Raw genomic sequence first — 20439 nt, forward strand, 5'->3', positions numbered from 1 at the left:
AACACCAAAAGCTGTTGGAAAAACGTGATTGATAATATGTGTATGGCAAATTTACCACTGTATCACCCCATGGATGTACTTCGTTAAATCAGTTAAGTGAAGCACTTTTATGCTCACTGGGGGCCCTGAGTATAGATCCTTTATAGGCTGGTGTTAACACAGAATTGTATTCGACAGCCCCAAAAAAAAGATCACCGATCATATCACATCATCCAGAGTGGACATATGCGACCACTTTTGTCCCTACAGTATATAACGGGAGTGGCTTCACTCGAGCACTAGCGTACCTTGACTGGCTGATCCCGCCCCTAGCTGGGGAGAAAGCTGGTGCACAGGCTTGCAGCGGAGCCAAACGCAGTTGACTGTTTGAGCAGCCCACCCCTCTGCAGTATGCATGTTCGCCAGGGAATCCGCGAAGCGCTCACGTCCCAGCAGTGTACTTCACCCACCAGAGACCATCTACTCAAGAGTCGAGGATAATAAAATTGGATGTGGCAGGCGGACCGGAGGCGGAAAGCCCGGAGTGACCGGAGGAATACAGTATTACTACAGGAATACAGGCTGCCGCTCTCCTCTGAACGTGGACAATCATGCATGTGCTCTTCTGGGGCTTGGGGTTCCTACTATTCCCTGATTTCTTGAATGTAGTCGCATCTACGGGGACATTGCTTTTGAATTCGAGCACAGGTAAAGTATGCCGCTGTGACAACCACCGCGTTTTCCCCCTCATGGAGTACTTTTCTAACTGAGGGCAGAGAATGAATGAGTTTTGAATTCAGCCAAGCACATGACTTGCAGCGTTTTCTAGATACCTAAAGTTCACTGGATGATTATCATTTCCTTGCAATGCTGTAAAACCAACAGTTTTTTAACATGTAAGTTGTTTATATGTAGCCTAAATCATAGTGAAGCGGTTAACACGCCGGTGCTCTTTGATTTCTCCTGATTCTATTGGATCGCTGCTTAATCCTTAATTGCATTGTTATTCTGCTGCTTTTATTCCCCAGTAAAAGAGGAGATCGGCGCTTATGAGATTGTGACACCGGTGCGAGTGAATGAAGCCGGTGACAAGTTTCCAACCAGTGTGCACTTTAAGAGGAAAAGACGAAGTTTGGACGAGAGCATCGGCAACACTACGGACCACTGGGCCTCGCCAAATATCCACTACAGGATATCTGCTTTCGGACAGCATTACCACCTCAACCTCACGCTGGATTCGGGATTTATCGCACCTCTTTACACTGTGACAGTACTTGGAGTGCCCCGAGGAGATAACGTAACGGATTTTGCAGCAGATGGGGAGGTGGAGGAGGAGGAGGAGGATACGGAGTTAAGGCACTGCTTCTATAAAGGACTTGTAAATGCACAAGCGGAACACGCCGCGGTCATCAGTTTGTGCTCCGGACTGGTGAGTTTTTACGCACGGTTAGACTCGTCGTGCATGTGATGACTTTACGACCGGCTGTTTTACTTTTCCACCATGGGAATTTACGGGGCAAAATATTGCTAATACAACACTTGTAAAGCCGCCTCGCTGTTGTCTACAAAATGTAAACATATTGTCAGTGCAAACAGTGTGCGCAACTTCCTTTCCGTATTGATTGTGCAAAGTCATGTGTTACGGCGAGTTTAAACACGTTTGAATCAGTAAAGACTAAAGGTTGTAAACGTGTATTTGTCACAATGTAGTGAAGCTGAAGCGGATTTAGAATATATATATATATAGTATTTGTAGTAGTAGTTTGATTGTGGGGCACTTCCAGTTACTAAGTAACTCTCAAAATAGCGAACAACTGTGCTTACTTCTTGTCCAAGGAACACTGCCCATAGTCAGGTTTAATGGACACTCAAAATCTTACTTCCATGCCTCTCCCGGTCGTTGGTGACGTTTGTACGCACGCTAGTACAACGGGAGTACGGGTGGTACCGACGTCATCATAAATTGGTCCTACTCCCAGGCATGCCTTTTGGAGTGGATCAAAAGTGCACTCTGAGTTTGTAGTTAAAAGCCACGCTGAGGTAATAAACAAGACTTAGGAAGAAATCAATTTCTTCCCAAATGACAACACAAATGAAAATGCTCGAAATGCTCTGCTCTGCAGAGAGCTTTAGGGAGTTGAGCTGACATTTATGGAGCATATTTTGATATTTATTCAAACCCCCTGAGGGCACATTTGTTCTAAAACAAGCAATCCTGTTGATGGCCATAATGTCTGTAGTATCTAAAATGATGTGATACTTCTTTTCTTGCAGGCTAAACTTGTAGGGGGATTGTCTTTGGCCTTGCCAACTCCCCAGGTCAATCAAAGTGCAGGTTCATGTGTGGCATGTGGGTTGTGTGTTGCTCAAGGGAATGTAAGGAATAAAGTGAGCTTCTCCCTGTGTCCCCTTGCTAAAGAACAATCCGTCTTGCTACACATGTTTCCATATGCAGGAGAATTTAATATTGTTCTAATGCTAATACGTTATTAGGGATTACAGATATGACTTATGTCAAACCTTTAAAAGCCCCAATGCTGATTCACTGCAGCCAATGAGAAACATGCAAAATGTGCTTGGGTTGGCATGCGCCCTATCTTGAACATCATAGACCTCCTAGGTAGCGCAGTTACACTAAACGTGCCATGTAAAATACATAAAACAAGTCTTTCAGCAAGCCTGCCAAGAACATACAGTCACTATTTTCATGATAGGCATCACAGTTATCAAAATAAAGCTTTCCCCTCTGTTTTGGGACCATTCTTACATGCAAGCAAATTCACTTATTTCACCTTTTGTAAGTAAGCCCTATTTTCTCTAATGAATAGTAAATGAGCCACATTCCAATGTTGCTTGCACTTAATATGTAAACATGCATTTAATAAAAATTGTATGGGATCTCATTGGTTTACAAAATATATTTGAAGCATATATTCCCCTTGGTCCTGTCAATGAAGATATAGCAAGTTTTACTCATGTTTGTGTAGTTCCTGTAAAGGAATACGCATTTTTAATAAATGAATGTATGGATGGAGACTAACTGAGATTTTTTTTCCCTGCTGTCCAGCTTGGCACTTTCAGGTCTCCAGAAGGGGAATATTTTGTGGAGCCCCTACACAGCTATCAAGGAGAACACTATGAAGAGGAACACACAAAACCTCATATCGTATACAGGAAGAATGCACCCAAGAAACCAACATTGGGGGAGAACTCAGCTTGTGACACTTCAGGTATGCATGCATGCACTTAAAACAGACACGGTCATTGCAAATGTACATATTCTAGACAACACAAACAATACAACCTTAATGCCTAATATGCCTACAAATTCAAACACACACACACAATGCACGGCTATTGTACATGCAACCAGTTCTAATTCCGACCTCACCACTGAGGTGGCCAATCAGGAGACTTAAATTACTTATCCAGTCGACTGTAAGTGTCCCCTTACTAGTTAACCAGCACACTGCATTTTCTGAGCATGGACCTCCAAAGTGCCTGTATGTGTCAAAAATCCAAACCAAACAGTGAGTATGTGCCTTCAAGTGCTTTCTTGGGATACTTGTGGATTCTGATTCGAATTTGCCATTTCATGTGACCTTTAGGTGCATGCATATCATGGCCTTTAAATTGGTAAGCAGATATAATCATTTCATTGCCCCCAGAAGTCTCTGCTATCAGTTGTAACAGGACCAGATTATGTAATACTAATTTAGCTTACTGAGCTATTACAGTTGTAGCGTGGTACTTTTTAACCATCGGGAGCTTATCTGCTAAAATCAGTCTGGTTATTGTGGTAGATTTTGAAAGGCAGAGATTGAAATTAAATGATACTTGACTTAACGGAAAAATGTGAAATAAAATAAATAAAAAATAACGAGGACAGAGAAACTGAAATGATCTTGGCTGACACATCGTGTCATAGCCTGCACAGTACAGTGCCTGCAGTTGCAGAATAGTAGTGAGGAAGCTTTCCAACTCTCACACAGGAAAAACCTTTTGGAACTTCACCCTTGTATCACTCCATCTGAGTTTACTGGCGGAACTTCCTGTTGACTCTTGTACTTCCTTTTCTTCTTTGATAAGAAAGTCGAGTAGACCCACTGCCTTGAAAAAGCAGTGTAAATTGTATAGTAGAAAAGTCATGCCACCTGAAACTGTTAAATGATTAAAAAAAAGAAAATATATCTGGCAATATTTTCTCTTTGTGCTGGACATCTTTCTGCAGATATTTGAATCCTGTGTGTGTAAATGTTTGCGTGTGTGTGAGTTTGCGTGCTCTGGATTTTGTGTGTTTTTCTTTTAGTAATTTCTGCAATATGTGTATGTGTGATACAATAGCCTGGAGGAACGTACATTTGGCTAAGAGACGTTTTTGGCTTGGGGGTCATTCATCCTTATACAAAGTTCCATTGTTACCTTGTCTGTTTTGAAGTAGAGCAAATTGTTATTTTTTATCCTAGATCATACATACTAAAAGCAGATCCACTAACATGATGTAGTCCAGATCACTGTTATTTAGGTTTGGATGCATTGCTGTTGGTCCAGAAAGAGTGCTCTGCATGTGATGAGAAAATAAAAAAAAGACTAACATTCAGCAGTTATGTTTTCATGCCATGATTAAATCAGAATTAATTCCCCTCTGTGTTAAGAGGTTTTGCTGCCCAGTTGTTGAACTGCCTTCTTTTGGTGTGTGCACTGCAGTATGTGCTCCATTTTTTTTATGGCTGGGTGCCAGGTTTACCTAGTCTGAACTCTTTGCCCTCCTCTCCACTCTTCTGAAAGAGGAGGGAGAGAGAAAAAAAGGCATTCCAGGCAATGTTCATTTGTCAACCCACTCTTTGAGCAACAATAAACAAAAGAAAGTATGAGGCAGCAACATATTTTACAATACCCACTTCCAGACAACTTATCGCATTGATCTCCAGCTTGAAAAACATAAAGCACTACTTAACCTTAATTGTAAACACATTGATTCATACCTCGTCTGTTTTTCTGACTGAATGTATGACCCTTATCCCGCCGTCGTTGTATATTTTACTCATGCCCTATTCCTTCTGACTTCTCTCTCTAGGACACAAACACAGACATAAGAGACACAAGCTTAAGAGAGAGCAAGTGGCTGGAGTGACCACTGTGTCCAATGCAGCCCCGGTGGTCAGTGCTGGTATATTCAATGACGTGGAGTCACTGAGTGCCGGCCTGTCCAGCGATGCTTTTCTCAGATCGCAGAGCAGCAGTGCCAGCTCTAGACCATCAAATGATAGCAGCGGTGACTCAGGACCTCACAGGAGATCAAAGCGCTTCCTCTCCTACCCGCGCTTTGTTGAAGTCATGCTGGTGGCTGACAGCAAAATGGTGGAGCATCACAGCAGCAACCTGCAGCACTACATACTCACATTAATGTCCATAGTAAGTTCTTCTGTATCTTCATGGCTGCGAGTGGAGAGTGTTTGTTTGATGGGGGTGGTTGACTGGAAGACAAGCGTGTTTATGGTTCTGTGTAGCTACTTTGCACATATATGGCCGCAAAGTACCTTTATGTGTGCATGTGAGCACTAAATGTATGTACCTGTTCTGCCTTGCTGCAAGTCCTCCTTTGGAGGAGGGCCATGGGAGGGAAAAGGGCAGCCTAGGGCAGGAGTAAACACCACTTTCAAACGGCCAGGGGGAAGAGAGGGCAGCTTGAGGTAGAGCCTGCCTGACAGCTGTGATGAATGTTAAAAATAAGCTCAGGTATGTCACATAGACCGCATACTCTCGGCCACTTCAAATACCAGCTTCCGCAGGCGTCTGGGGCCGGCCGTCCACAGGGGGAAGCTGAGATGACCTATATTCTGTTCTTGGCAAAGCTTGCCTTCTCCACAGGGGCTCAGGCCATTATCAACTTGATCTTCCAATCAACCAAATTCCCCTGTACTTGCTTGAAACTGCAGGAAGGCAGACCATGGTAGCGAGACCAGTAAATATACTGTGTCACATTTCACCTGTGTTAAGTTAATGAAAATATTGTAAAAGCATTAAATAGTCATGTTTTGTTTCTTTTATTCAGGTATCTTCCATCTACAAGGACCCCAGTATTGGCAACCTCATTAACATTGTGATTGTGAAGTTAGTCATAATAAACAACGAGCTGGTAAGACATGCTTAAAACAAGTATGTGGTGTACTACTCATCAATGAGAATAAACCTTTAATTATTTCCCTTTCTTTGTTATCAGGACGGTCCAGTCATTTCGTTTAATGCACAGACCACTTTAAAAAACTTCTGCATTTGGCAGCAGAGCCAGAACATCCTGGATGATAACCACCATTCCCATCACGACACTGCCATCCTCATCACCAGGTGCAAGAAAAATATCAAGTCATCACTTGCTTTGGTGCATACAGAACATACTTTTAATAGGTTTTTAGTTGTTTCAAAGGACCAAATAACTTCGTAATAAGTATACATTCTTGGAGAATCAGCTGCATCACGGCCATAGATCAAATGGGGACCAGATTCCTGCTGAATGGAATTCAGTGCAATTGACCATGACCTGTTATCTGTGTCTTCACCACAGGCAGGACATCTGCAGAGCAAGGGATAAGTGTGACACCTTAGGTAAGTGGATTTTTTGTTGTACTATACTATACTATACTTCATGCTGCTGATGGTGTATGATCATGATGGGTGGGGAAAAAATCTTGTTTTCAAGGACTTGCAGAGTTGGGAACGGTGTGTGATCCATACAGGAGTTGCAGCATCAGTGAGGACAATGGACTCAGCACTGCATTCACCATCGCCCATGAACTTGGCCATGTGTAAGCATGTTTTGACTGATTGTTTACCTCCAGTACTGTCATCACTCCTAGTTAGAGAAAATGTTTACTTTAGTTAGACATCTTTGAGCTTCAGAATTCTTTCTAGGTATCCACATTTCAAGCAGATGGGGATCAAGGAACCTTGCATATATGGACAACACAACAGCTGCACATTCCTGACGTGTGTTTCTGATCATAGCTCCTAATTTTTGCCATTTTGAGAGGAAAGAGTCTGTATATTGGAATCTCAGAATGGAAGTCAAACCTGCCCTTCAGCAAACTGCATTGTCCAAAGTCGTGAGACAGCCAGAGCTAGGAGGTGGGGGTGTTAGCCTTCTACAGCGGAGACTGTTACAGACTTTAACAGCCCTCCTCACTTCTAACAAACGCTCCTTCTAGCCACTAAACAAAAGGTGGGTTTGTTCAATTCATCGTTTATCCGCATCAAGCGGTGACAACATGCTTGACGACTGCTTAGCCCCAGAGCTCAGTGTTATATGGTACCTGTCAGGTGGGGAGCTGAGTAGCTCAGAGGGAGGGCTGTGCGGTGCTGTACCTGTCCACTACTGACCGGGATCTCATTTGCTCACACTGCAGGAGCCTAATTGCTTCTCTTATGCTTGCTGGGCCCTGGTTTTTCACATCTAAATCTTTCTGCTACATCTGTTGCCCAGTGTTCATATAATTCAATATTGTGCTGGTTTCATTCCAAACTTCCCACTAGCAGGAAATACAAACACTCCGCTGCAGCCGTGGATGGGTTTCCCAAAGCCAGTGTCACAGGGACAGTGGAAATATAGAATCAAGATTTAAAACATATACATGAACAAATGAAATGCACTGAAGCACAGAAAAGCTACCATTTTTAGTAAGATTTGGCAAGAACGTTGGCAAAACGCTAACATATTAAAACTTTAAAGCCCTAGCCAAAATCAATATAGAAGCATTCATCACCATAATACTGGATTTTGTTACATTAATCTAAGGCAAACAATGGCTTTACAGAGCCGTGCATTTGCATGATATAATCTACAACTTCATTTTTTATTGTAATGTATTTTATGGTACGTGAACACATGTTTTTTTTTTTGTCTCTCTGCTAGGTTCAATATGCCTCATGATGACAGTAACAAGTGTAAAGAGGATGGCGTTAAGATTCAGCAACATGTGATGGCTCCCACTCTGAACTACAACACAAACCCTTGGATGTGGTCCAAATGTAGCAGGAAGTACATCACAGAGTTCCTTGAGTATGTCTTACTCTTTTCTTATGGATCTTTCCAAACATGCATGGGATTATATGATGTAGATTAGGTTTTTTTCTGTAGTTTCTGAACAACTCAGACAGCCTGAAATTAAAAAGGATATGGAAAGTATTAAAGTCAAGTAGAAATGGCTGTACATTTTAAATGTCTGACCAAATATTTTATTTTATCTTTTAAAGATATATTTATAAAACTATCACAGATATTTTACAACTAGGTTCCTTAACTTACAACTTAACTTCCTTAAACACACATACACAGAGTGCATGCTGTATGTATTTTCTCCACTTTTCGCAGCAGCAGTCACATTTTTAGGCTTAAATGCAAATAAACTGTCATAATATCACAGGGCTATTGCAGCTTCTGTTTTCTTCGTTTCCAAAGGCTTCTCAATCTGCTGAGAAAGACCAGGGAACTCCTACCGTAGGAAATAATAAATAGGATAGTGTCTGCCAACCATACAAAATTCCTTTCCATACCCTTAACTATCCAAAGTTCTCTCTGCATCCCCATTCTTGAAATCCCCGGCACTAACTACATAAAGCTGACTGAATATAAACAGAAACCTATCAAGATACTGAGCAAGCTTTGTATACAGTAGGGTTTCTATGTATAAACAGAAAAATGACCAGCTGTACTCAGTGTGTTTTCTGTCTGTTTGTGTCTCTTGTTTTCCCCCTTTTTTCTTTTAAGTCATTTTATTTTTATTTCTTAATAGCACAGGATATGGTGAGTGCTTGCTCGACGAGCCCGTTACAAGGCCATACAGTCTGTCGCAGCAGCTGCCTGGACGGATATACACTGTCAATAAACAGTGTGAATTGATATTTGGGCAGGGAACGCAGGTGTGTCCTTATATGGTAAGTGGAGTCGGCGCGCAAACCTAAACTGTCATGTGGGTCTCTGGGGAAGCCTCTTATGTTATGATCATACGCTGCAGAGGTGAATTTCAGCTGAATTTGAAGCATTTAAAGTTGTATTTAACTGTTGGATAATTCTTTATGAGATACAAGCAAACCAAATTTAATTATAATATATGAGGCGTTAGAAGTCAACACCTAGAAATTCAGTTAATAACTCCTTGAAACACGAATATGAGGAAAGGTGGAATCAGATTTTAATCATCACATCAAACCATCCAGATTTTGTATATTTTTCTTGTAGAATTTTAAATGAATCCTGCAGAAATGTCTCCAAACTAAAGTTTTCTTGGCTCATCTTCTCTGTCAGTCAGTAACGTCTTGTAAGCCGTCGGCTGAGAAACACCTGGCAAATGAGATGGCTGATACAGCAAACCTATTGCATCGAGTCACCTACTGGCATAATGCTTTATAATGTGTGATAAATTGGATGTCTGCCAACTTGAATTCATGCATTAACACAGTTTCTGACAGTGAGGTTATTAACATCATATTGATGTGCATTGACTTTTTCCAGATTCTTTTTTAGCGGAATGTCAGGGTTAACGCCGTGTGTGTTTGTGCGTGTGTTTATCAGACCCAGTGTCGGAGGCTGTGGTGCACCAGTCCAGAGGGCGCCCAGCGGGGCTGCAGAACCCAGCACATGCCGTGGGCAGATGGCACTGACTGCTCTCCGGGGAAGGTAAGTGTAATAAAAAAAAAAACCCCATTGTTTTATTAAAGCAAATGTTTTGGGTGACCATGTAAACAGAAAAACGTGCGCAGTCTTTCAGCACGTTTTTAATTGCCATGTTTTTAATCATTTCATTTTCACGTTTTAATACACATATGGTTCTGTATCATGATGCGACACTCCCCGCCACATTTCCTTGTTTTGATCTTAAAACGTTTTCAGTGACACATGAGCACAAAATTGTTCACAGGTGTTTTTAATTTGCCTGCAAAATGACAAAAGCAAACAAGTTACCAAACACAAAAAAATGTACTCGCCATTGACAAATGTGAACTCTACTAATTGAACATGGCTGACATGTAAGTAGGTGGCATGAAGTTGTAGATGATGGAGGACTGGAGCTTTTAATTAGGACTTTCACACCGACCTCTGCTTCCTGCCACTAAGGCTGAGAGAACATGAAAGCCACATGAAGTCCAAAGACGCACGGATACATACACACACATGTTAAAACCTTTTCATGTTTACACCAACCCTCATCCCATGCCATGCAGTACACCAGACTAAACACTTAAGCTGGAGTCTGTTTATTGAACAGTGTAAGATTATCCTCCTGTTATGAGCTGAGATATATTTATTGACTGTGCGTGACATTTTCTTGTCTTCTGTCCAGCCAGACTTTTTCAGTTCCTATTTTTTCCACTTGCTTCACTGTGTAATTTCTCCCAGATTAGCATCAAAGCACGGGAGAGCAGATAGATGTGTTGCCAGTTCCATGGATGAGATTTCATTGTGTCTCTGGCTGTTCCGCTCCTTTTTTTTTTTAGTTTTTCTCCATCTATTCTTGCTCTCTTCATTCATCTTCTTCTGTGTTCTTTTGTGTGTTTTTCTCTCATTGTAGCACTGCAAACATGGCCTGTGTATACCCAAAGAGCATGACGCCACACCTGTGGAGGGGGCCTGGGGAGTTTGGAGCCCTTTTGGTACCTGTTCACGGACATGCGGTGGGGGCATCAAGATCGCTGTGCGCGAATGCAACCGACCCGTGTGAGCAGTCCCTCTCTTTGTAGTCATGCATGCCTAGTGGACCTTGTCTCTATCTTAGCTGCCAAAGTCAATGTTCCATAGATCAAGCCTCCTTAAGGGAATTCTTTTCATAGCTAGTGTTCATCTAGAAAGGCCCTCTGATGGCAGATCTTACAGGGTTGTTTCCTGGTAAACAGCGATCACTCCTTGAATGTTGCCTTTCATCCTAGTTCAATGGAAAGTTAGAAAAGAATCAGGTTCATGATGAGACTGAGTTTGAACCTGTTTGAGTCCGTCAGGTAAAGATGCTTACTAAAGCATCCACTTAAAACATTTACTAAATTACACCAAAGATTGGTCCATTCACTTTCATCGATCTTGTTTTGAAGGCCCAGGAATGGAGGAATGTATTGTGTGGGTCGCCGAATGAAGTTTCGTTCCTGTAATTCTGAGCCGTGCTCCAAACAGAAGAAGGACTTCAGGGAGGAGCAGTGTGCGGCTTTTGATGGCAGGCACTTCAACATCAACGGTCTACCTCCTAATGTTCGCTGGGTTCCCAAGTACAGCGGAAGTGAGAATACGTTTTTGGTCAACCCTGTTTCACTTGTGCAGTAGACATAATGTGTAACATTGGCATATATTGGTATAAAGAGCTCTTTTTTATTTCCTTTGCCAGTCCTGATGAAGGACAGGTGTAAGTTGTTCTGCCGGGTGGCAGGCAGCACAGCTTACTATCAACTCAGGGACAGGGTCATTGATGGCACGCCATGCGGACCCGATACCAACGACATCTGCGTACAGGGCCTCTGCAGGGTGAGATCCAAACTATTAACTTTATAGAACACTCAGCTACATGGTTCAAATGCTTATGAACAGATAATGCTGTTATTTGCATTACTAACAGGGGCCATTCTTGCACAGTTAACATGTGGAGTGGATATAAGCCTTTCTAGATCACAGCAAGTATTTGGCCAGAAGTGTCAGAGAGCGTGTTACGAACATACCACACCCATTAATATGCTTTTTGATTGAAGCTGTGGGTTGTTCTGTTGACATTGTAAACAACACATTGTGTTATGGTTGAATTGTGGTTCAGTGGGTTGCCTTGCTGGAAGCTGGATGTGGATCAATGCTTTGACACTAAAGCCAAGCTCTTTATTCTTTGGAGTAAATTCCCAAATTTTTCTTGTTACAAACAATGCCATTTTTAATCTGTTTTTTTTTTTTTTTTATAAAGAAAATGAATTTCATATGGCTGTCAGCAATGGCTATAACTCAAGAAGTTCTCATGTAAATATTTTAAGAGTCACTGGGTTTGATTTTCATTTTTTTTCTTTCATGATTAGTAATTCATCAGGAAATAAATACACAATAGCCAAGCAGAAGGACATTTATCTGACATGTTAATATTTATTAGTCATTTAATGTTCTCTGTACATCCTTCTCCCCTTTATCCCCCATCTGACCTTTTCACCCTCTTTTCAAACTTCTCTTCCACTTCCCTGTTTTTGTCCCTTTCCTACTACTACCATTTATGTAACTCTTGGCATTTTGCCATTTCATAATTTATATATTCCTCCCCTCTATCCCTTCACTGATCAGCAAGCGGGCTGTGACCATGTATTGAACTCTAAAGCCAGGAGGGATAAGTGTGGCGTGTGTGGAGGTGACAACTCTTCCTGCAAAACTGTGGCAGGCACCTTCAACATCGTCCACTATGGTGAGCTATAGTCTCTTTTATTACACTATCATTTCACTTCAGCAAGTGTAAGAGACAGCAGCTCTTATTATAGTGCTTAAACACATTTCACATGTGCTAAGTCAGAAGAAATAGAGAGAGTGGGGCGCAATTGTCAGCATAGGCACAGACCTAGAATTAACTAATGAACTAAAGATACTACTTATACTCTTTACAGGCTATAATGAAGTTGTGCGAATACCAAGTGGTGCTACAAATATAGATGTGCGTCAACACAGCTACTCAGGGAAACCGGAGGATGACAACTACCTCGGTAAGACTTCCAACATTTGTTTATAACAAATGACTGTTAATATATTCTTCTCCCAAATTTCCATAAATATTGTTTCCAGCCATTTCTAAAGCAAAGCGCCGTTGAAAGTGAGCTTATTTTGTCTCTGCATTCCTGTCTTTGTGAACGTTCAGCTTTTAGTGTAAAGTCATGTACTGCAAACCCAAGGAATTATAGTGTGCATGCTAACACGTTAATGAGCCAGAACTAGGCCTGTGGGTACCATTCCATCAAGGTCAGTTGGTTTATATGCGTTTTGTCTGCGTGTGCGTGTGTACAGTGGTGTGTTTCCTTTGGTTCTCTAAATATATGTCTTTCTGTACCATATGCCTGTCTGTCAGGACATGGCTGCTTTTTCAGCTATTAGTGTGCATGTCTTGTTGGCACGAGCGTGCTAATACTTGAGCTCAGATAGCCCTCCGGCTACCATTCCATCAAGGTAATTTAAGGTGTGCTTGTGTATATGTCAGTGCATAATTGCTGTTTTTATTTAATCCCTGTGTATGTGTGTGTGTGTATGACTGTGTACTGATATGTATTTGTGTATGGGCACAGTCGTTAGGGCCCCAAAGTAGAGACCATGTTGCCGGAATGAGGGCTGCTCTCCTTGGTCATATTAGTGTAATGTGTGAAATGGCGAGGAAATTAAAGGCAGGAAATTAGCTCCATAATCGCATTAGAGTGAATGAGTGCAGTAGACTGGCTGTTGAAGAGAACAGGATGCCCCTGGATGGGACTTCTCCAGCAACGGAGGATTATTTTACCCCAAAAGGACTTAACTGCTGCTTACTACACGTGCCTTACTGTAAATGAAAACGTAGCTACAGTGTTGCTAAGCTGCCCTGTACCATGCAAAAACAAGCTATTATTGGGTTCATTTTGGCTCGGTGTCGTAAGAGCGATCAGCAATACTTTCCAGAAAACATTTCACATTTACATTTTCTGTGCCAATAAAGCAAAGATGAATGGTTTCTCTCTCTGCAGCCATATCCAATAGCCGTGGAGAGTTCCTGCTTAATGGAGAATTTGTGGTCAGCATGTTCAAAAGGGAAATCAAAGTAGGAAATGCCGTCATCGAGTACAGTGGCTCTGACCATGTCATTGAGAGGATCAACTGCACTGAACGCATCGAGGAAGAGATCATTGTCCAGGTAAATTGTCCTTATCCTGATTACTTAGAAGCCATGCAGAATATGCAGAGGGATGTTTGATCAGTGATGCATACCTTATTGCCACTTTGAATATAATTTGGATGCAGGAACTTAAAATACTGAATACTGGACCTTCTGTGATGTTAAAACTCCTAATCTTACTATATTCTGATGCATATCTCATTGCCTGCATTTTCCCAGGTACTGTCTGTGGGGAACCTTTACAACCCAGATGTCAGGTACTCCTTTAACATCCCCATAGAAGATAAACCACAGCAGTTCTTCTGGGATGCTTATGGGCCCTGGCAGGAGTGCAACCGTCTGTGCCAAGGTGAGGGGGAGGCACAAGGGGTTGGCACAGTGAGATGATGGGAGTGGTTAATGATGAATGGTGTGGTGAGAGTGATGATGAGATGCAACAGAGAGGAGACGTGGGAACCACTGAGCCAGAGGCATAGCAGAGAGAGGATTGTCTGGCTGAACTTGACAGCTTCATGCCAGACATATAGGTTTGGAACAAGTGATTAAAGTTTGACCTCATAGTATGCTGTGTCAGATTACCTTCTTTGACATGACCCTGGATGTGTCGGAGTATGTAGGCGTGCAGAGGAGGATCGCAGGTAAACTCGAAAACCCGTTATGTGTTATGACTCAAACATTTTATCTGAGAATGTATTCCTCCAGTTTTTGACACTGCCTTGCTTGGACAACCAGCAGTGAATTCCTAAGAGAAACCAATGAGTTCACACAGCAGGATAAACGGTTAACATGTAATGGCCTCAGCACCTTTTTGATTTTCCAATTTAGCGCTTTTCTGGCAGTCTGCAGCACACTGAGCTCTCATAACACTGAGCTGCAAAATTTTGAAACACAAGGTACTGATAGAGAATATATTTCCTGCAGCCACATGAGGTTTAAATCTCTCTTCCTTGCACAAGAACCAAGGTAAAGCAAGTTGTTGCTGGTTGTCACTGCGATCCTATGAAAGTTGACGTTGTACTTCAGCAAGCTTCAGCAAGCCATGAATCAGAATACTACTTGCAGGATCATACAGGCAGTGGAAGATGGTCGAGTTTCCTTTTCACGGATGAAGTTATGAATTCCTAGATTGCAACTCGGGTCATGAATTTTGCATATTCCTTTGTGCGTGTCATCAAAGAACAACATACAAAGGGAACAGCCTTTTTTTCTTTTTAAACAAGCCTAGATAAACAACAAACAACAACAAACCTTTCACACAAACCACTGTTATAGGTGCAACAATTCAATCCATTATTCAGTGCCTGCTGTATTTTACAGAGAAGCATCTGCTCTGCTGGCGGTGCTGTGTTGGCACTGCCTACATGTACCAGGATGAATTGGGCACAAGCTACTGACATCCAGCCAAAACATAGTGTAGCTGATGCAACAACAGCATCCAACAAAATCTGCCCGTGACTTAATGTCAGTCAGTCAAACTATTGTAAAATATATCCTCATCCATAACCTCCTCTGCACTCATATTTTGGGATGCCATTTTCATTGTTGAAAATTAAATTAATTAATTTGTAATTCATGCAAAGAGAAGTGAAGTTCTGTTGTTTTTTGTCTTTATTTACACAATTTAACTTAGTTAAATTCTGTTTTTGTTCTAAATTCTGGCTACGCAGAGAGTTAAAAGTTGAAGTAGTTTACAGTTCTTACTTGCCTCCAACTTCATCACCGGCACAGGAAGTACAACAGACTTTTGCAACAGGAGAATGTGCTTTCTCTGTCAATATAGCATGCACTGAGGAATGTATTGCTTCAACTGACTACATTTACCAGCAACACTGTTTGGAAGTTTCTCTTTCAAGTATAATAACAGAAACTTTTGAATTGAAATGTAACTTCTGACCATCATGCATCATTTTGTCTCCGTAGGAGAGCGCAAGCGGAAGATTCTCTGTAGCAGAGAGTCAGACAGGGTGGTGGTGTCGGACCAGAGGTGTCACGGCACAGCTAGACCTGCTGTCATCACTGAGCCCTGTAACCTCGAATGCGAACTCAGGTTTGTATTACCAACCAGACAATAAATAGTTATTTCTTCACTTGGCCATCTAAAAATACCCTATCACCCTTGATGCAGGTGGCATGTGGCTCGTAAGAGTGAGTGCACGGCTCAGTGTGGCCTGGGATATCGTACCCTGGAAATATACTGTGCCAAAATCAGCCGTGCTGATGGTAAAACCCAGAAAGTTGACGACCGCTACTGTAGCAGTCAGCGCAAACCTGATGACAAGGAAGGTTGCCACGGAGACTGTAACCCAGGTGGCTGGGAGTACTCTCCTTGGTCGGAGGTAATAATTATTGTAGGAAGTCTGGGGTTTGTGTGTGAACATAATCCAGATGTTTGTCAAAGTTTATCATGGGTTGTGTATGTGTGTTTACACTGGCTAATGTTGAAGTATTTGTGCTGCAGTGCTCCAAGAGCTGTGGTGGGGGGACTCGCCGTCGAGGGGCAGTGTGTCGAAAGGCAGCCGAGGCTGGTGGCGATGAGAGCAAATGCAGTCAAAGGGACAAGATGACTGTCCAACCCTGCAATGAATTCCTCTGTCCACAATGGAAGACTGGCGAGTGGTCTGAGGTCGGTTCAGCTCTTTATTATATTCACTTTGCACTTGAAGATCCGTACAATATTTATAAGTTACACTTCCTGGTGGTTCTGGGTTTAGTCAATGTAAATAAATACAGTGTAAATACCGTGGTTTCAAGCCAGCGGGGATCTGGGTCAAATGTAAAGTGCCTGTGTTGATTGTGCATCTCTCTTTGGGAGAGTAACTCCCCTCCTTTCACTATAGTGAACGTTGGGAAATCACTGATTGCAGGTTAAGATTGTACTTAACTGCTGTACAGTTTACACATTGTAGAGCGAGGAGCTTGCAAAGCTTTGGACTGCATTCCAGGAATATTTCAGATCTCCCATGTGGTGCTAATAAATACAAACACCTACACTGCACTGTATACATATACACTGTACTACTCCCATAAATAGACACCCTGGCCCACTTGTTGTCCACGGCGATTTGTTTTGTAATCTGCATATTCTTGCTTTCCATTACACCAACTGATCTTACACGGTCATGAACTGGAATTCCATCGGGCTCAAGAGCTCGTAACGACCAGTGCGCATGTAAAATACTGTATACATGTACTATCACTAAAAGCTCACATTCTTTCTTTCAGTGCCTCGTGACATGCGGCAAAGGCTACAAGCACCGTCAGACGTGGTGTCAGTTTGGCGAGGACCGCTTGGACGACCGCTTTTGTGGCTCATCTAAACCTGACTCCGTGCAGACGTGCCAACAGCAGGAGTGTGCCTCTTGGCAGGTTGGACACTGGGGACAGGTAAGACTATAGTTTGTTCAAGGTTGAATATAATATATATTGAATATTTAAACGCCATGCTCCCTTCTGAAAATGCCCAGCTGGGAGTGCTTAGAGCATTTTGGAGATGTTTTTTAGACTGAGATGCTTTGGTTTAAGTTCACAGTAAAAATAATGAAAATGATTGCACAACATACAAGGTGAAGTAAGATGACAACAGTAGCATAAATATCTTATATACGCAGCGCCGATCATTGCAAATAATTAAAAAAATACACTGGTCTGCTTTGGTGGACAGTCTTATAGAGACATCAGGTGTTCTTTTGTAAGATTTGCCCATTGACTTCATAAGAAATAGGCTGAATCATACACATTAAATCAATCTATCATCAATCTATCTATCAACCTATCAGACCCATATCTAAATGGAACAATACTATACTGTATACTAAACAATACGAGTCTGAAATCAAAAAGTTAACAGCACTGTTGACTGTTGCTTCTCTGGTGAGTTCTCCCCAGATCTAAACCAAGGGGAGGACACGGATAAGCTAAGCTCATCATTTAGCACTGTCCCCTTTTCTCTCTCGTGTTTAGACGCAGAGCGACTCCTGCCAAAATAAATATACAAGAAGGAGAATACATTTGAAGATATGAGAAAGCCATATATTCTACAAAATCAATATATAGGGTTATGCATACACTACATAGTGTCTGTGCAGGCTCAGTCTCATTTGTGTGTGTGCACAGAGAACTGAACACACAAATATTTGAGATATTTTTGTGTCCCCCATCAGAGGATGTGCGCATGTTAAGGTATATTTGAAGTTGTTTAATGAAGCGTTGTCAAATGGTAGTTGAAGGTGCCGCCACACAAGTTTGACCCTGTTTCATTGGAGGCAGTGAGGCAGAAGAGAGTGTGGGGTAGTACCCTCTCTCACTTGGCTACAGTGGAAAAAAGACAAAGTGCAACGTATATGAGCAAACGTTCCTTTGTGTATTTGATCTTTGAGATGCTTATCTGCTTGAAACTCGGATCTAAGGATATTTTGTGTCTGTGTGTAAAAGAAGCTTTTTTTATTTGCTCTGCCTGGCTTACAATTTATTTTGTGTGCAGGAGTTTTTGCCTCAGTTGAACTGCCTGTTCTTTGCTTGCCTTCCTAGACTCTTTCTCCATTTTCTCTTTGGCTCCCTTTTTCTAATGTTCCCCCACCACTCCTTTTTTCCCTCTTTGAACCCAGTGCACTACCTCGTGTGGGCCAGGCTACCAGATGCGAGTGGTGAAGTGTGTAGTCGGCTCTTATGGTGCTGTCATGGATGACACTGAATGTAATGCTGCCACCCGCCCCACTGACACCCAGGTGAGGAGGCCATTATCTTCCATCTTTTCTCCCTCGCTTCTCTTAACATCTTTCTTTTAATTCTCTCAACTGTCCACGATCTCTTCATATCGTCCTCGCTGTGGAGCAACAGTTGTTTCTCCGTTGAGTGTCAAACTGATTCATACCGCAAGGAGAGAAGGAAGCATCGACGTGGATGCACACTGACACTCAAAACACACACAGACAAACACACACATTTAATTTCCACCTGGTCTCAATAAAGAGCTGTGTTGTCTGATCTGGTTTAGAGGGAAAGATAGAGGGGGAGGTTATAATGGCCTCACTATACCCAAATAGAGACACACAACTCTCCGACAGAATCCCCAAAAGACAAATGTTTTAGGATAAACTTACGTTGGTATTCCTCACTCTTATCATCATTATAAGACATTAAAGTATTGAATTGGACATTTAGTCTTTTTTTATGCATTTGTATAATTAGTAAGGTTGAATCTTGCCCATCTCCTCACAACATCACAAGTTACATTCAATGAGTCTTCTTAAATGCATTGTTAATATTTAAAGCAGGCTGGTTGAAAAGTGATGCCACAGTTTGAAATATTTCCCTCCTATATCCTCTACACACTGGTAACGCAGGCTGAGCATGTGTGCAGGTTAGCATGTGGAATCGTTTTTTATTTTCTAAATCTACTTGTCTTGTCTGTTTAAGTGCACCGCATGCACAAAAGGACAAAGAAACACCAAATAGACCTATTTTGAATTAGAGTTTTGTTGGTTTAGCGTGGGGCGTAAACCTATTTCAGAGGGCTGAGCATGCAGACTCAGTATGAGGCCCCCCTCTAGTCGCAGCAGCTCTTAATTCCGGTGCCTGGGCCGACAGAGCCAGTGACCCTGAAGCAGTCACCCCACCTCGTTGTGATTCTAACCAGCCAGCCATGAAGTGGGCCACCAGCAGCCAGTCCCACCAGTCACCAAGCAGGGCTTAGAAAAAGAACAGATAGGTGGATGGATCAGAGAGGTGAAGGCAAGAGATTCTTTACTTGATGCGTCCACACATAGATTGGATAAACGCTGATATATAATGGTGTATCATTTATAAAACCCCTAAACCTGTAACATACACACATATGTATAAATTCACATCATCACCACAAAATCTGAACGTAAAATTTCACAGGAAGTGTGCGTCGCGCTACTTTAAGCACTGCCATGAGGACTATTTGCTTCCGTCAGGAGGCGCAGTGTGGAATGTGGAGCCTGCTCAGAGCCTATGCAACCTGATTAAGGCCCTCATTCTTAGAGACTGGGGGTCAGAGGGCACCAGAGGGCATGGGGGGGTGGGGGGGAGGAAAGGGCGGAAGGTGAGGGACAAGGGGGTGGATTAGGGGTGGGGTTTACAACCACGCCAGCGTGGGCATTGGAGCCCTGAATACCACTCCACTATGACCTGTTATGACAGGGATCAGGGCTTTATGCTGAGTGGCTTACTGCCACAATCCATAGTTTTAACTGACGGGGCGGACCTGTTAATGTTGTTTTGGTAAGGTGGGGGGGAAGGGTTGATGGGAAACACAACTACACTCAAACGTAGAGCTGAAGGAATCTAGTTTAAGTTGTAAATGACTGTCCCATCCCATGTCAGAGGAACTATCTCTGATATTCATGGTATTTTGCGGTCAGGGACAGATGTTGTTACAGTATATTCATTTTGTTAATCATTGCATGAATGAGTATATGTGTCCTCCCTTCCACAGGACTGTGAACTGGCCCAGTGTCCCAGCAGCCACCCTGTTCCCCCAGGGACTAAAGTCCCCTCCCACCAGGGCCACAAAACCCAGTGGCGGTTTGGTTCTTGGACACAGGTTGGTAGTTCTGTCACCTTTTAAGTTTGTTTGGGTTTT

At 42.4% G+C, this 20439-nt stretch overlaps 1 protein-coding gene across 2 annotated transcripts in view; it reads left to right on the top strand.

Annotated features, from left to right (window-relative positions):
* The first annotated feature begins 304 nt into the window (after positions 1-304).
* adamts9 (ADAM metallopeptidase with thrombospondin type 1 motif, 9) overlaps positions 305-20439 on the top strand; it is a 42452-nt gene continuing 22317 nt past the window's right edge. The window contains exons 1-24 of one of the 2 annotated variants that reach the window (XM_084036352.1): positions 305-687; positions 1008-1408; positions 3047-3209; positions 5057-5394; positions 6035-6118; positions 6203-6327; positions 6545-6585; positions 6680-6785; positions 7889-8035; positions 8769-8910; positions 9548-9652; positions 10545-10690; positions 11059-11240; positions 11346-11482; positions 12272-12389; positions 12586-12681; positions 13684-13850; positions 14052-14181; positions 15753-15879; positions 15958-16168; positions 16291-16455; positions 17055-17216; positions 18437-18556; positions 20293-20400. In XM_084036352.1, coding sequence (XP_083892478.1) covers positions 591-687; positions 1008-1408; positions 3047-3209; positions 5057-5394; positions 6035-6118; positions 6203-6327; positions 6545-6585; positions 6680-6785; positions 7889-8035; positions 8769-8910; positions 9548-9652; positions 10545-10690; positions 11059-11240; positions 11346-11482; positions 12272-12389; positions 12586-12681; positions 13684-13850; positions 14052-14181; positions 15753-15879; positions 15958-16168; positions 16291-16455; positions 17055-17216; positions 18437-18556; positions 20293-20400 — 3618 coding nt within the window. In that variant the 5' untranslated portion in view covers positions 305-590. The remainder of the gene's footprint in view (positions 688-1007; positions 1409-3046; positions 3210-5056; positions 5395-6034; positions 6119-6202; positions 6328-6544; positions 6586-6679; positions 6786-7888; positions 8036-8768; positions 8911-9547; positions 9653-10544; positions 10691-11058; positions 11241-11345; positions 11483-12271; positions 12390-12585; positions 12682-13683; positions 13851-14051; positions 14182-15752; positions 15880-15957; positions 16169-16290; positions 16456-17054; positions 17217-18436; positions 18557-20292; positions 20401-20439) is intronic. The other variant, XM_084036353.1, reaches the window with a different exon arrangement.

Source organism: Eutrigla gurnardus (genome assembly GCF_963514095.1).
Source record: "Eutrigla gurnardus genome assembly, chromosome: 2".
Taxonomy (NCBI): domain Eukaryota; kingdom Metazoa; phylum Chordata; class Actinopteri; order Perciformes; family Triglidae; genus Eutrigla; species Eutrigla gurnardus.